The sequence below is a fragment of the Danaus plexippus genome, chromosome 6 (genome assembly GCF_018135715.1).
Source record: "Danaus plexippus chromosome 6, MEX_DaPlex, whole genome shotgun sequence".
Taxonomy (NCBI): Eukaryota; Metazoa; Arthropoda; class Insecta; order Lepidoptera; family Nymphalidae; genus Danaus; species Danaus plexippus.
This window is the reverse complement of record NC_083540.1, coordinates 5,983,551-6,002,185: the sequence shown is the minus strand read 5'-3', so window position 1 is coordinate 6,002,185 and position 18,635 is coordinate 5,983,551. Positions and strand designations below refer to the sequence as shown.

General features: G+C 29.8%; 1 protein-coding gene across 2 annotated transcripts in view; it reads right to left on the bottom strand.

Annotated features, from left to right (window-relative positions):
• Nucleotides 1-389: 389 nt before the first annotated feature.
• Nucleotides 390-18,635, bottom strand: part of LOC116778913 (uncharacterized) — a 29,918-nt gene continuing 11,672 nt past the window's right edge. For both annotated transcript variants that reach the window (XM_032673002.2, XM_032673001.2), the window contains exons 2-6: nt 6,377-6,496; nt 4,347-5,949; nt 3,235-3,989; nt 2,627-2,753; nt 390-1,753 (exon numbers count right to left, since the gene is read on the bottom strand). In XM_032673002.2, coding sequence (XP_032528893.2) covers nt 1,705-1,753; nt 2,627-2,753; nt 3,235-3,989; nt 4,347-5,949; nt 6,377-6,461 — 2,619 coding nt within the window. In that variant the 5' untranslated portion in view covers nt 6,462-6,496 and the 3' untranslated portion in view covers nt 390-1,704. The remainder of the gene's footprint in view (nt 1,754-2,626; nt 2,754-3,234; nt 3,990-4,346; nt 5,950-6,376; nt 6,497-18,635) is intronic.

The following is an 18,635-nucleotide window of genomic DNA, read 5'->3' as shown; positions in this document are numbered from 1 at the left end:
ATTTAATAAATAGTTCGAAAATTTGTTACTAGATGTCACTGTTTAAAAAAAGTTAGTACAGAATTGGTAGTATTCATAAAGTTTATTTTTAACAGAAAACCAAGTATTCTAGATGGGCATTACCTTTCCCTCTTTAGGTCTGGATCTGGACATCTCCTAAGATGTTATTAAAAAATAATAGCTCTATTCTCTAAATCCCTACTGTACAAATGCCAGACCTAATGCTGAAACACTACTTTTAGTTAACATAAATAACATATAGATAATAAAGGTAGAGGGGACATTACGTAAACATAATTATTAAAAAATTATTAGTAGTTTTCAGAGAAAAAAAAAGTCAAATCATTTAGGATGGAAGCTGCGAAAGGTAGTAAAAGAAAAACTGCAAATAAATTTATACTTGTAACAAATTCATTATTGATATGTACAATAAAATAAGCTATGTATCTACATCAAACATTCGACAACTAATATTTCACAACATTCTATAAAATCCTTAAATAATTTCAGAAAATTCTAAAGTGCAATAGCAAAAGGCAAATATAATTTGATGGCATTTAAAATTTATATCTAAAATTTCAAGTGTTTTGTTTTTCTTGTCTATGGATGCTAATAGCTTGACATTACATAAAATTAAACGATTTTATGGTCGTATTCTGAAGGGACAAAAAATGTTTTACTATGTTTCTCAGTACCTAACAACGGCTCGTTAAGTAACTAACCATTTGTGTTCTAAAACCTATCACAGTACGTATTCAGATCTTTGACTTGGATAACATTCGACTGCTATATAATAAGAATTTATTTAAATATAGTGTTATTACAGAAGCCATCTTCTAAATATTCTAATCTTATATAGAACATCCTCTAGGCTATAATGTTGAGGATTTGCTTTTACATGCATAATTTTTGGAAGATTGATTTACATGAATGTTTTTTTTTTAAATTCAACATACAAAAAAATTATCATTGAATAAGTACTTTTTCTTAAAATTGTATACTTATATAAACACGACTAATGTAGTGGTCTTTAAAGAATTGCACTAAAAATCTTAAAAGAACTCTAATTTTGCATACTCCGATAAAAGTAATTTTATGAAAGAGTTTTAATATTATGTAAAAAGACTACCAAAACAAAAGTCATCGCTATGTCCCTATGATTGTTAAAGAGTGCAATCGAAGTACCTAAACTTATTATAGAAGTGGTAAAATTTGTCAATGAAATCATTGCATTAGTTCTAAAATACTCTCTCTAAAAATAAAATTTGTAGTTTGTCTTTGGGAGAACCATTAAATTTTAAGAGTACATAGGTTGAGTCTTGTTACAAAATCAGTAGAAAAAGGGAGTCAGGTACAATTTATTAATTTTTCACGTGAGCAAGAAATTGTTTCCATTTTAAAATAAGAAATTAATAATAAATGGCACATTAAATGAAAATAATTTCCTGCGTGGAGTACCAAATATTAGCAAGAATATTTGTGCTTTTATGATATTAAAAATGTTGTCACGGCTCATTTCTTTAGCATATATCAAAAATCACTATTTTTGCAGAATCCGTTGGTGAAAAATTTTAATTACTCAAGAAATGGTAAATTTGAATGGCACCATTTTTTGTACAATTTCATTTTCATGTTTTAATTATTACATTGTAAAGTTCAACCCATCTGATGAATGACATCATAACACAAGAATTATTAAATTTTTCAATCGTCGTCATTCAGAAGATCTGTGCACGATTTTGCTTTGGTAGATCTGAAACACAAACGTCCATTAGTGGACACATTTTCTTTATATAGGGAAAGAAGTATTACAAATAATAATACATATTTACCAAGTAAAATATAAGTTAAAGTATGTACTTTCACTTATATTTTACTAGGTACCAACCCCGGCTTCAAACGGGCTCTTTACAAAAATATAAAATAGCCTATGCAATTTTGAGAATTATTAAACTTATATTTTGATAACTTTTAAATGGTACGACTGATTCAAATGATTTAAAAGGTAATTTACAGATACTGATATAGGCTTGAAAACGAATTAATTTATTTTGTTAAGACTTAAAACCGTATTTATGTAAATAGCTTTCCAATAAGCTCTTTAGGAATGCCAATTTTCAAAAGTTGTAAAATGGATATAGTACTAAACAATATGTCTATACCTTAAGGATTGTTATCCTTAAGGTGTAGACATATTATTTCAGCGCGGAGTTTTCTGTAGGCCTATATAAGATACACAATTTCACCATATATTATTTTGTTACATCTCAAAGACTTTAGGCAGCGTTTTCGTTAAAAGCTCTCAGACGGCTCATGTTTTCCCGACATTATATACTAAAACCTTCCTCAAGAATCACGCTGTCGAGTGATGATAACTATTTGATAATCGGTGCAGTAGTTTTTGTGGTTATCGCGAACAGACAGACGCGGCGAGGGACTTTGTTTTAAAATATGTATTGATTGATGATATTGATTAATTTTAATATACTTTCTTTATGAAAAGTCGAAAATTCTAAATAAAATGTGACAGTTTCACGATTACGCGTAATAAAAAAAAACAGTTGACTTATTTTGCTTCTTACATTTGTTTTTACTTTATAATTGATAACAAATGGTATTAACTTACTGGTTTTTAATTCTGCGGCAAACTCTTAGCTCGATGGTCCCACTTCGAACAGCTTTGAAGAGGGCCAGAGCTTCCACGTGGGCTAATTCATGACACGCCTGACCGTTCACTGCTAAAACTTCGTCACCTGAAAAAATTTTCATATACACTCATTAATTTCAAAAGTTTAACTATTGGCTATTTGTAAAAACTAAATTAATATTTTTGATCTACATTCTACATAAGGTCTTTTCAAAAGTGAAAACGTTTATTTGAAAATCCACACAAAAAATTATTTAAGATACCTTTAAAGCATACTCCGTGTATACTTAAAAGGTTAATATAATTATTGTATTAATTTGATATGATGCCATTATACCATGATACTACACGTATAAAAGCTTTTTGTGTTCCTGTTATGTTGTATACGTTATGGATATAAACAATTGATGATTGAATTATTTAGTCCCATTAAGTTGATATTATGATTTATTATAACGTATTGTTCCATGGGAACTGACACAATGCGAAGACCAATCCATATGAAAATGCATTCAACAAATACATTAAATAATACACGTTTTTTAAAAGTCTATTATCATTCTCCATAAAATATTATACAAACTTACCAGCGTTCAATCTTCCGTCGTCTATCGCCTGTCCCTGTGGTAGAATACTTTTTATGAAAATTCCCAAGGGACCCCGAGGAGAATCCCGTCCACCAACTATCGTAAATCCTAAGGGCTTCTTTCCATGACCCTTCTCAAACACGATCGTATGGTAAGTGTGTGTTGGCGCCCTTGGTTTTCTTGGGAGTGTGCAGAAATTTGCGGTATTCTGAGTCTGCATATTATCTTCATGTTTATCTGTCCTCTCAGTGCTCCCATCTGGCACATCCACATCCACTATATCACCTGCACAACTAAGAACAAGCGCATCTTTATTAGCACCACCATAACTGACAACTTGCCGTCGCAATAACTTGTTGTTCATACTGCTATAACCCGCACTCTGCCCTTTTAGGAAGCGCGACTGTGTGTCCTCCGTTCCATCCGCCTCATCCGTTCCTGATAAGAGCCGATTACATGCGGGTTCCTTTTGACGTAGGTCGACTTTGATGTCATATTTATTATTGCATCTCTCTTTTCCCAAAATTATAGCGTTTTCGTAATCCACGGAACTTTCACGCATTAAAGCTATATTTCTCTGTGTAGGTTCCCGTTGTATTGATTCAGGTTCTGACTTTTGTCGCTGTCTGCATATAACTATATCAATCTCCGCTGAACCAGACCTTAACGCTTCTTTGGCTTCCGACATAGTCAGATCTCGTAGTCTACGTCCATTTACGTTAAGAAGCTCGTCGCCTATTTGAAGAGTACCTTCCCTAAAATTAAAAAGGCATTTTTAATAATAAATGAAAATCAAAAATGTGTAAGATAAGGAAACTTACACATTGTATGTATCATTTTTTATGTTTGAGAGCAACAAAAAAGTAAATCAACCAAACAGACCACCTAATTCATATTTCACCTCATGGATATATCTGGTATCTCAGTGGTATCGCTAAGAATTATATAGACAATATTTATATAGGGGTGATATTATAAAAAATTGTACATTTAAACTTTTGGTTCTCCCACGATTGGCAAGATATGGAATTTCCGCAAGAGAGTTAATAAAGTTCGTATACGAATTGTATTCCATTGATTATTATTGTATTGTTAAGAACTTTGATACTTACTTATCAGCTAATCCTTCAGCAACAACATGTGCAACTAGATATCCCACATGGCCTTCGTCCAAAAGTTTAGTTTTAGCAATAAATATGCCCAACTCGTCACCCGGGTTATTTTTAATTATCCTTACTACTTTAAATTCTGACTGCAGCTTATTACTCTTGTTTTTAGTAGCTTTACGACATGGAGGTATTGGGGGTATTCCATAATCTTCCAGACTAGCATCTCTTTGGCGCATTTTTTGTTTTTCTGTCAGTTGTAGGTATTGAGGTTCAGCATATTCCGAATTTTTAGGCATACGCCTTAGGATTTCCTTACGATCTAATGACAAAGCTCTTTGAGTTTGGCGTGGTCTAGGCTTAGGATGATCGTTTTTGTCTCTTCGATTTCTATAAGAGATTCGAGTCTTAACATATGTTTGATCACCCGAAATACTTCTACTGTGACTCTGTATCTGAGAGTTTGTTTGTGAAGCAGAGCTTTCACATCGAGATATTCTATCGCTGTCAAATATTGATGACGCTGCTGATTCGTTGACTAGTATACCTGAATCAGCATCTTCACAATCTTGAATCAAAACATTTTCATCGTCGCAAGAGACTTGATACACATCATCATGAAAAACTGAATTTTGCTTTTGAAACTCATCTAAACCAGGTAATGCTCCATAGGAAAAACTTCTGAGTTTTGCTTTAACTCCACCCCTTTTCTTGCGACTCCTACTAGCTGAACTTGTGGACTTTATAGCACTGTCGTTTAGACTGTTTATACCTACTTCGTCGTTTTGTTTATATAGCTTTGAAAAAAATCTATTCGTAGATGATTTAAGATATCTATCAGACATTGCTCGAAGTTTAGCTGATAGACATGAACTAGGCCCTATTGTATCTTTATCGTCCTTAGTTTTTTGTTTATCAGTCTTTTTACCTGGTTTCGTCGGAGTACAATCATAAGGTTCATAGTCGTCATTAAATATTTGATCACTTGACTTAGAAAGTTTAGCTCCTACTTTTGGAATTGCATGATATCTGTCACATTCTGACCCTGAGCTGTAACATCTCGTACCCCTATTCGTAAATGATTTACCTTCACGCCAATTACATTCAATAGGAGTTTTAGCAAAAAATACATCATCCTCATAGTGTGACATTTTCACCCAAGGATTATGGTTTTCGAACTCCGTATGTTCAGAATAACTTTCAGCGTAACGACAATGTGTTACCTCGTCGACATGACCAAAGCCACTACAGTCACTACCAGATGTTGATACTGCATCATCTCCGTGTCGAATAGGACCATTAGATCTAAAACATGAAAGTTTAGTATTTTTCACTTTATCTAGCAATGGATTCCTCTTTTCTCTATACGTCATGTATTCTTTTTCCAGAGAGCTGCCTCTATTTTTTTGACTGCTATCATAAGGTAATTCTTGGGGGGATGCTGGTCCATTTTGGAGAGATATTCTTCTTGTTACTGGAGTTTCACAGCTGCGATGGCATGGATGAGGCGATTTTTCAACTATAATAATTTGATCGTTCAAATTGTAAAAATTGGTTTCTACCGAACTGGTGCTACTTTTTCGGTTATTATATCGCACTGGTGACATATCTGTAATTTAAAAATATTGTATTAATAGTATTAAATTACATCATCATCATCATCATTAGCCTATAGGAGCCCCCTGGTAAGCAAAGACCTCTTCTCACATTGAGAAGGTTAGAGCATTAATCACCACGCTTGCTCGAGACGGGTTGGCTTTTTAAATATTATAATTAAATTAAATTAAATCACATTATTGCTTAATTAAGAAGACTTATTGTGAAAAATTACAATTTTTTTTCTTGGTTTTCTACATATTCGTTTTATTTCTTTGAAAATCGTATAAACAAATTTTTTAATAATTCAGATATTTTTACAATTTTTTTTATTTATTTACTGAATTAAACCATAACTGCAATAGTTTATAAAATAAGAAAAATGGAACAATTACAAAAAATTCTCAGCAATGATTAAAACAACTACATATATTGAGTACCAATTCTAGATCTTCTAGTGGAGCGAGGCTCTTCGGGCGAAACGGCAAGAAGCCGCGGCGGCTCACGATTCCTGAACCACCGCATCTTTTCTTCTTTATACCATCTTTAACAGGTTGTCCCTGGAGACAAAAAAAAAGAGACACATTTTATTAAAGTTATCCTAATAAAAAAGACTTTAAGCTTAAACCTATCCCTTCTATTAGCTGCCGAAACAAAAACGGTTTTTGTAGGACATATCGTCTCAGCTTACACTTAAAAAGTTGTTGTCATTGACAGCTGTAATGTACATTGGAATGCATAAATTAATCATCTGTACGTTTAAAGTCTGTGAATCCAGTCACATTAAATGTAATTTTTCTCCTTATTCGATAAAAGGGTGTGGTAATTAGTTAAAATACCTAGAACTAGTGGGCAGGTGATGGTAGCTATATTTAAGCAAAAAGCTAAGGAATTTCGTAACCAGTTTATCTAGTTTATTAGATAAAGTACCAGGTAACTAATTCTATAGGGTCTATAATTACTTCAAAATATAATAACAGCTGTACATGAATGCGACTTCTCTTGCGTGGTTTTTAAAAATAGAATCAAAGAAAAAAGACCCCGTTATATTGCATACCATGTTAAATGCACTTCTATGTCTATAATATTTATAGAATTCTCAATGTAGACTTATAAGTCTACCTTGAGAATATATGTAAATTATAATTTTTAATTATTATTGATATAATTCCAATCTATGTCTTGTATGTTTTATATATATTTAAAAATTTTGATGTTAGTAACAAGAAAATTTTACGGGTTTGAACAAACTTTACGTTGAATGCAATGGTCGTAACTATGGATTTGATGAAATCACGTAACGGCGGCCTTGCTCGTGACAAAACTATGTTGTGTAATCGTCTTCGCATATTTGAGGCAATCGATTTTTTGATTGCGATAGTTCTTTGTCAAATAGATTAATAAATTCTTGGTTCTAAGTTACAGTCGTCACGTATGACTTTTTTGTTTTAGTTTTGTTGATAAAAAAAATTTGTATAATTTTTATGTTTTTTTTTTTCAAAGCAAACAAAAAAATATATGTTTGCTTTAACTAAGAATTTCGTAAACTAAGATTCCTTTGAATCTTAGACTATTAAATAATTTTATAGAGTTGTAATATAATTTATACATTTGCAATGCATTTCGCAAATGCTTGTGACAGCAGAGCACTTCGGGTTATCGAGTGACATGGGCGATCAAGTGTGCAATTTTAGATTTGATTTCTTATTAATAATTTATATTATAACCGGTTTGTCAAAAGGTCAGAGTAAACAAGTGCTATTGGAATCAATGTATAGATAGTGAACACAATTCTATGAGTGAGGTGTCCATTAGAAAATAGCCTAACTTTAAATAAATTTTGAAAATAAAACTTTTAAGTGAACCTGAACCTTAAATCGGTAAACATTTTGTAATAATATTAAACAATATTTAAAAATACTCTATATGGATCATAAATATTCTCAAAGTTCATTTTAGTTATTCATTACAGGCCTCAATTTTATAGTTACAACGTAAGTATTTGTTTATTAATATAGTTTCAATAAAGTTTCTAAGATATACATTGTATTTTCATATATAATATAATTAAAAAATCTTATATATGCTATTTTTGTGTATAAACATGTTAGGTCATTCTTATGTTTTTTTAATAAAAAGATACGCATGCTAACAAATCCTTAAAGGCAAATATTCAAACTGGTTTAGGGACACAAACACTCTCACTAATGACATTCCGTATGCAGGTAATGATGTCCTTACGTGTTTTCCGTGTAAACACTACCGTACGGAAGTAGCAAAAGGAAGAAGTTATGTGAATACTTACAATGCAATTTGCGCAACTCTAATCGCTTTTTCTTTGAATGAAACCAATTTCGCAATTCACACGTCTAGAGATTATATTATGAGAATATACATTTTGTTTGATTTAGTGGACTGTATTTAATATAGAACAAATAGTATATAATATGTAATAAATTACTTACTTCAGTAAAATACGATGTCGTAAAATAAATCACAACAAAGTCATGAGATAGCTTGACGCTACAACCTACTATCCTACAAATATTATAAATGCGAAAAGTTTCATGTAGGTGTGTATTTATATATTATTCAAATATATGTTACTATTGCACTCCTTTTGATGAATTTTTGTGTGAGCGTAGTATTATAATGACTTTAAAAACAAGATCACCTATAAAAAGGTAGTTTTGTATTTAAACACTAAACTAAACCTTAACATATTTATATTGAACGGAACTTAATATGGTAAATGAAATATGGATGAAAGCGGAAATGTGATATTAGACAATATTACTAAAGCAATTGAACTATTTGATTTCACTGATTTCTATTCTCTCTGAAAGTACAAGGATTTTGTAATTCTTAATTAATTTTCAATATATAATTCATTGCTGTAATACATACAAAACAAGATTATGTACGTATATTTATTTATGTATTGATTTTTTTATGTTCGAATGTCTTTAACAATATCCTTAAGTCGACTTATTTATTTACTTATATGTTTGATTTTCAATGCTACACAAGAAAGAGACGTCATCCCAAAAAAAAAAGCAATAAAATTTTATACGTAATTAATATTGGCATCAAGCCATAAAGCTGATGTCAAGGACTAGGAAGCCATTAACTTGTGTCTAATATGTATATATATCCGTATGTTTAGAAACAGGGTTGGTGTAACATAAATAAATATTTATTTATTGTATTAAAGAGAAATAGTTTTATAGACAACATTATGTTATAATGCTTTCAATGTTATGCGGCCACGAACGTGTTACGATACACTTATTGAAAACATGTATTAATGTGCAATGTGACGTCAGAGATGATAAAATAAATAAGTAAAATATAAAACAGTTAAACAGATTAATTCTCATTAAAAATATGAGTAGTCATATTGTAATGGACCCTTTACATTTTCTTAAGGAAACCACTCAATGTTTCTATTCCTTTTATATTTCACCCTGAATGCACAATAAATAATTTGAATGTCATATATATATTTTAATAAAATGAGTCAAATATTTCTGAATTTTTATTTAATTGTACACAAGAAGTGGGTCCACAAACTTCTGTAGAATTCAGTGTACGTCGAAATAAAATTTATTACAAGGATTATACAGATTGGACATGAAGACAGATTAAAACATTAAAGAAAGGTACTTAGTTAACGTCTAAAAATTAATTTAATAAAAATAAACATCAGTGTAAGTATAGTAATTTTTAAATCATAGACAAGTTTCAATTTATAAGTAGTCATGTAAGGGCCATTGTAATTCATGCCTCGATGTTATTAGTTTCTCTTATCCCTTGCGTTTGCGTGACGCATCTTGTAAGTCAGGTAATGTTTATTTTTTAATTATGAGTCACCCACATCAACAGAATTAGATCTCCGTAGTTACAGTTAGTTAGTTTAAAACAGGCATTCATATTTCCGTGTACAAAACACACTCATATAAGTTTTTTTATTGTGATTTATGTGAACATAATTCAATATTATTTTCTTGAGTATATTGTTCAGTATTTAGACGTCACTTTAAAAGCATTGACTTGTTCGTCCGCAAATATTCCCGTTAATGGCGGCAACAGAAAAGACATTTACTTTTTTAATTTTACTTAGTGTGTGACAGTAGTTACCAATTGTAACTGTTTACCCATATGGCTATTCACTTTACTGTTACTGGGTTGATGGTGTATGAATTTTAATATTATTCAATGGAAAAATATCCAAACAGGACACGAAGTGAAAAAATTACTCATTGACAGTTTTACAAAATTATATATTGTATTGAATTAAACAAATTGAAACAAACAGGTTTTCTCAACCATTCCGTAGTTTGGACTGAATTGTTGATGGAATGATTGACAAATTACAAAAATATTAAACAAAATATTAAAAAAAATAACAATACCCGGCATTACGTAGTAATATACTACTCATGAAAAGGAACACATACGTCGCGACCAGAAAGTCAAGTTTTTGGGAGTCGTTGAAACAAAAAGTTCATCTATTAAAGGCTTGTGGACCAAATTGTTAGTAAATATGTCTTAACAATAGGTAATTTCAATTTTCAAGGTATGTAATCTGAACAATGAATGCATATCGGCATAAATATCATCATTTCTTATGCGTTTAACCGTCCAATAGAATTGTTTTTTGCTTTAACATATAAAATGAAATTAATTTTTCAGTCAGACAATATAAATTTAAAATGTGAGTGTACTTTTTACTATTAACGACAAGAACTTTTAATATATCAACATAACAGAAGGTGCTGTATTTGGTTTAAGAAAGTGGCTATTTCGGAAGTTCTGAGAATGTTTGTCAATACTTGATATACATTTTAATTTAAGTCTTTTTGAATTTCTGAACGTCACCTCGTTTATTTGTCACTCTATATAAATATACTAAAATACATACATAAATATACATTAAATGAATAGTCTAACAGCAGTTTCTCAATAAGATCGAATTATCAATAAGGGTAATGATAACCAGATGAATATACAAAAAAAAAAATACTTCAGAAAAACTCCTACGAATTATAAAACATTTCGCATTAGAAGATTAATAGTGTGTTGATATGGTGTGGTATTCTGAATTATTCCTACTGGCGTTGTTAATTTCAAATTGATAATGGTGGACTCATCTTCCCACAGTCATGGAAATTGGCAAAAAGAGCTAAATCTCATAATATGTATATAAAAGGCAAACGGCTAACCCAAGCTAGCACATGTGAATCTCTTCATTTGGTTGTGTCACAAGAAGAAGTAATTGTGAAATGTGCCTTCACAAAATTTATATATTGAAATAAAATTGGTCAAATTATAAGTTATTGTGTAACTTTATCTAGCACAAGATAGTTATGAAAACAAACTTTTAATAATATATATATATATAATATATAATAGTTTCTAAAAGAAATTAAATTGATTGTACATAAATCTACAACAGTATAGAACAAACTACGCAAAACTATAATATTCTATCTAATGTTAAGGAGTACCTAATAATGGTAATAGTATAAAAATGTTTTTTTTCGTCACTCATTACAGATTATTTTGCATCAGATTGATTAGATTTACATATATCCTTTTCGGTATCGAATGTAAATATAAGAGCTGGAACGTAATTTTTCATTGTTAAAAGCCTTCACTTAAAATTATTAAATAAATAATGCACAAGTTTAGTATCGACTTGTTTATTTATAATAATTTTATATTATGTAGGTTTGAATTTATCTGTTTAATGCAAGGCTTAGTTTTCGACAAGCCTAAATGCTTTTGATAAGAATGCCCCTTATCATTTCAAGCGCATAGTACTAAGTAATTAAGTTACATTGTGAACTAGATTGTACAGAGGCTGTAAAATTTTAGTACTCGTTCAATCAACTGTATTTAGGTGAAATACAAAGCATTGCTTATATATACTAGCAGCTATAACAGGTTCACCCTTGGTAGATAGATATTGCAACATGTAACAATAACTTTAGCCTGCTATTTTCTGATCTATAGAATAGGTTGTTTATAATTTTCTATAAAAAGTGTAACAAATATACATCCACACAACAACATGTTGACAGGTGTTAGCATTGATCACTTTATTAATATATTTGATTTAAAGGTATACCTAATAAACCTATCTGGTAGTGACAAGTTCATGAATCTGCGTAACACCAAATGATGTTATTAAAATATGCAACAAAAGAAACAGCGCCAATTTATAGTGAAATTATCGCATACCACGAATTCTAAAAGAAAAGAAATTTCCTTACACGGTGTAGATCACGTATGTGATCGGTATTGGTGTCGCGATGAGGAACGAATTCGAATGCTAACATGGAAATACGGACGTGAGGGTGTAAAGTATTTGTCATTTTTGTATGTTTTCTATTTTTACAATCGGCAAAAACATTAAAATATTACAAATACGTATTACAGAATATATTGTATTCGCTATCGTTGAATGTAGAAATATTATTTCCAGCAAAAAGTAATCGGTAACTATCCAATATTGTTATTATTCTGACCTGAATAAGAAACCTATATAGATAGTCCTTTATCTATGTCTTTAAAAATGAAATGGATTTGTAGTCCACCGTTATCTAGATAGTGTCTAGACACGTAACTTGAACTAAAATTTTAGTGACATTCAGATTATCAAAAATATTGTGAAGAGTAACAAAAAAAAAATATCATATAAATTTTAGAAATTTTAACATTATTTTTTTTAAGCCAATTATTTTCTGTGACACGGGTAGATCTATTTAAGTATTTTAATCCGTTAACTTAAGACTTTTCGCTAGAGCTCAACGACATGGTATCAATGTACGATCGACGTTGACGGAATTCCTAAAGACCACAGTCTCCGGTAAATTCAATCCGAGCGGTAAAGAAACTTACTTAAATAATCAAGAATCTTAACGTATCTTTTACACAGCTGCAAACCCACGTTCAAAAATAGGTGGTTTTGATTTTAGGAAATTCCATTGATAATAATCGAATAATAATATTGAATAGACTTTATAATTTGAATTATTACTGGTACCATAAAAGTTTGTGTCCTGCTAACATAACTAACTTTAAAGGAATCATGTTTCAGATTTTAATAATATTGGCATTAATAAACAAATGCTTTTTTTTTTAAAGGTCTTGACTACAGTCGCGTCATAAGGCTAAGATTAGCGATGACGCCAACATGTCTTTAACCCGTACTATTTTAAATAGTTTACTTATTGCACGTTAAAATATACTAACTTTGAAATTTTATTTGTTGCATTTCATTTCGGTTTATTTTATTAAATAAAGAGTAAAATGAAGGCACTGTTTAAGAAAAGTACCAAATAAAAAATAAATTTGTTTAAAAAATTTCAAATTAGTTAAAGGGAAAAAAGGTTTAAGGATATTTTAACTTCTTAACTGCTTAGTGTTATGTTATTTGTTCAGTTAATTACAATTTCAACCAAGATATTGCAGAATTTATTGCATTTTTATACAATAAGGTCCCTTAAAATATTCAATTACACGTTATTGAAATAAAGGGGTATTTTTTTTAAACAAGTCTTTATATTTGAAAACTACCAACTAAAAGGAATGTCATGTTCTTTAATAGGAACCAAGCTAAGCTTTCAAGCTTTAGAGCCTTTTCTCTTAAAGCAAGAGCAGTTCTATTGAGTAAGCTCACATTGTGTAGATTCAATAAAAATCGAGCTGTCCGTTTATATTATGGTTTAAAAAATGCTTTGAGCTATGTTATTAAATTATACGTATATCACAACCTTAAGTATTTAATTTTAAAAATCTCTCTAAGCCTTTCCCAGTTGCTAATAAGATTTATACAATTTATTTCATCCTGAAGCCATCTTTTTATATTAAAGAGAAACTAGACGTGCAATTCGATTAAAATTAAAACAAAAAATATCCTGCATTAAAAAATATTTAAAATATTAATTATCGAATATTTTTCCAAGGCACAGTGAAATATAAAAGTTTGTAACAAAAAGCATAACCTTAAAAAGTTCGTTACGTAAATGAAATTTCCTATTTGCTTAGCCTGCTATCGTTTTATTTGTTCCTTTTTGTAAGCAAACTCTATTGGTATTCATATTTGTTGTCATTTTAATTTTATTTTCTTTGAACATTTAATTCTTGTGTTTTATTATTATTATTGAACAAAAAATATTTTAAACGCTATTTGTAGCTTGATACAGTTTTTTTATAACTTTGAAACTTAGATTAACTAACTCATTTTCAGTTCAAAGTCAAGTAGTCTATTTCCGGGAGAATGATACCTAATTGTATATATTGTGAAAAAAATATTGGAGTACTTTTAATTTTAATCCACCTCTCGACAATATTAAATCATTTTGCCATGTTTTCTGCATAAAATTCTATATAGCATGTGTTATTCTCTTAATATATAGCTATGCATAAAAAACAAAATTTGAAATACTTGTCAACATCGAAAGGCTTGTCTGTATATATAATGTTACAGAAGACGATTCAGGTTTGCCGTCGTGATGAATATTCATGGTAACTAGCACAAAGTTTTTGTTTGGTAAATAAGTTTTGAATTTCAAAGAAATTGTAAACAAAGAAAAAACATGAAATATTCACCAGACGCTTTGTTTTAAAATTATAAACGGAATGTCCTTATATGTTACAATGAAAGACATACCTGTGAGTGTTGAAACTTTAAACACAGAATAACTAAACCAATTAAGTTTTAAGTAAGTTGAATACAAAAGTAAAATTTGTTGCTTTTAATTTCACTTTATTGATAAAAAAAATATTAAACCAAGTACGTAAAAGTCGTCCAATTGCTTACACTTAAACGTAATCAAATATCAGATGGTCCTTTTAGATTGCTAACTTTGATGACGCTTTAGTCTCAAGAGAACGTACACAAATCTGACATATTTTTCCACTAACTATTTTAGATTATGATACAGTTTTAAGAATAATCAAACATTATAGTTATTGTTTTAACCAACGGTTTATAACGCCGTCAATTACAGGTTATCCCGTTCCATCGAGTCGGAACAAATGTGAAATGAATGGTTTTCTAAGTTCAGTGATCTCTATCCTGTTTACACAGGTACATTAAATATGTAACTATGTTTTTTTTTGATCTGTCGAAGAATCATCCCGTGTTTCCGTATGAGATTGTCGGTAAATGCCAAAATAACAAATATATATGTATAATGATTTTAAACTTTGTCATCATCAGTCATCTACAATAGCACAACATTATGTATCTTTATAATAGCCTCTTACTTTCAATAATTTCATTAACAACATCATTTGTACCATTCCAACAACTTTTTAAAAAGTTATCACAGTTAAATATAAATATAATGTGTCAGTTAATTATCTGCGGTTAGGGTCAAAATCGGACAATCCAATTCCAAGGTTAAAGATCAGTCCACCAGATTTTTTTACACGTATATATTTTTTCCGGCTAATTTGAATTCCTGTATTACATAATCCTCGCTAGTTACCCAGTCATTTTGTACTTATGCAGCCTATTAGTGTCACAAGGAACAAAGCTTCCTCGTTTAAGCTACATAATACATTCCAGGCTTATCTCGCAACGGTTAGCAAACTGTAGACCACTGAGATTTCTAGGAAATATATATAACCTACCGCAATACTTTGAATATTTAATAAATATCCAGTTACTTTATGTAAAAAACAATTAAAAATATCACATATTAACGATGCCTCGTTAGAAAATGCAAATACATGTCACGTTTATAAAATAAATATCTAGTGATATAAAATTCTTGCCTTGTAACTTGTTTCAGAACAAATATTTCGACACCTGTCTACACACCCGGCTTATGATAACAATTCTATGAATAGTGCCTAATTAAATACCAATTAATTATCCACTCATAATTATAGGCTATTATTTAATATACACAATATTATAATCATAATGTGAAGTTATAATATTATTTCCTTGAAACGGTTGCAGTTTAAGGTCTATTCTACGACTTGGTTGATTGGAACCACCTTGGAGAGACTCATGTCCAGTTGATATCACTAAAGGACGACGAAATGAATCTCTCGCTTCTATTTCATCAACAACGTGCAATAAGATTCTAAACCGAAATAAGGATGATGATGTTTCTGAAATTCAAATTCTATGTAATATATAGTATCACATGTACCTATTATATATGAACTACTGTTCCTCTCTGGTGTTGCTCACAATTAACGAACATAAATTAATTGCCTCTATCCATTCCTCTCAGCTGAGCATAGCTACAAGCTATATCATGCCAATGGGCCAATATGTTAGCCTTAAGGCAGCCACTTCGTAAGTAATGGCACATTTCAAATTTCACGAACTCTTTATACATAAACAGTAAAATTAGAATAAGATTTTATTGCACAGATGATGTTAAAATGATTTTTTTAAATTTTCGTTCCGATTTATATTATGTTTTGTCTTCAAACAAAAAAAAGGATCTGATAAGAAGTCTTTTTATACCACTTTTAAAAAGAAGTGTTTTGAAAACATTTGTAAAAATTAAATAAATATATGAAACAATTGATGATCAATATATGAATTACTACCTCATATCAAAATACACTTTCTAATACACTTACATACTACATATGGTTAAATAAGAAATAGCTGATATTCTTGTAATCAGGCATACGCTCAGCGAAAGTTATATCATAGCGTTCGATTACTTAATGGCTATACGTAGCGATTTATCCACATAAACATTACATTTCACATACTTTAACCCTGAAATTACTTCTGTCGATCAATTTTCTGAGTACTGATAAAGATAGGAATTTGTCGCAGATAGCTCCGACTGAAGATATCAATCAGACAATCTATGTCTCATTTATCCAAAATAAGGACTAAACTTATCGAAATTCCATTCAATGCAATGTTCTCTATAAAAAAATATGTATTTTTAAAGTTTAAAATAGTTTTGCTAGCTATTAAAATTCTTGATAAACCATTATAAATCGTAGTAGGTATCTCCAACAAGGCTGGAATCTCCCTCTGTTTGCGATAGCTAGTGAAATTTATTAATTAATATCTAGAGGAAATCCGAGAGCAAAACAAATGTTTCGTAATAGTTTTTAACAATAGTAATGTATTGATTTATAAATGCTCATGTTTTTACTAAACAATATTCATATTTTTTTATTTCCTTCCAACATCTTGAGATACACATCCATATAAAACAATTATAGTATCGGTGATTTCTGTGTCTACATGAAAAATATGTCACAAAAAGTATTATTTACATATTTTATCCACGCAACAGAAGTCAAAAATAAAATCTCTAAAATTTTTCTGCGTATTTTAAAATACTTTCTATGAAATATTATGGTACGTTTTACAGAAAACTAAATACTTCTTCTATGCAACTGGTTCACAAATGAAAACATTACCGACTTTTGTCGAATTACAAAGTCAGATTCAGAAAACTAAGCGAACGAAGTCCAGTACATATTTTGTATTAGAATAAATTGTGTTTTATTAATCAAGGGACTTTGTCTCAAACTCATGATTTACAATCTCATTTCTTCTCAGTTTAAACAATCCTCAGATCTTGATATTCGCAAGATCTTAGAAATATTATTATTATATTTTATAAAGTTATATTTTAATCATTATATTTTTTTATTTTTCCATACGTCATTATAATGAAGTAACGTAGAATACTAATTAGTTATTGTTAAACTTAAACAATAACAAATTAGCGTTGAAGACGAGTTAGGAATGGGACGTTAAAAAGACATCCGTCTTGTCGCAGCTCAAGGTCTGATCGGTTTCTTACACATATATAATATTTATTTTTGTATCGTTGTATACATTATAACATCATCATAAAGTCTTGTACCAAAGATGTTTGAATATGATTTACGTACAATAGTTTCGTTTAACGCGCCATAAACACGTATGTAGGTATAGGACTCGTTTGTAACAAATACGTATGACAATTTCATCTCGGACACATTCAAGATATTAGGGTACCTATACTTTTATATTAGAAGAAATTGATGATAAGCATATATCTTGTTATATAGTCATACAGGAAATTCCATTAACAAAGGAGGATGATAAAGAATTCTTTTCAAGTGTAATCGAATGATAAAACCACTTTCTTTGTCATAGCTTAGCTAAAATTATATTTGGAATTAAATTTTGTACTACAATCCCAAAACTAACAATTTAAATTATTAACGTCACTTGACGTTGCATTACAAAAATCTTAAAACTGACAACCGCATTGTTTTATTATGATTGCTGTCATTATGAATCATGTTCCACAAATCGAACGCGTCAAAGTATCGGCCATCGAATTATAACTTCATAACCAAGAAGGCCGACGTTTGTAATTTTAATACACGTAATATTACTAATAATGTAGTTATATACACACTTATCTGAGAATGATAAAGGCTATACACATAAATATTTTGGAAACTACGATGATTGAGAGAGTTTTTGAAATCTTTATATTTTGGTAGATAATGAAAAAATTAATCAATACAAGAATTTAAGGTGTGAAAGCAAGGAGATTTGAAGTTATTTATGTTACTAATAAAAGATAAATTTATTAAAAACTTGAATAAAATTATCTTATATAAAAATATTTCTTTTAACCATAAAAATACAGGTTATATATTTTTATTCAAAGTTATAAAATAAAGTCACTT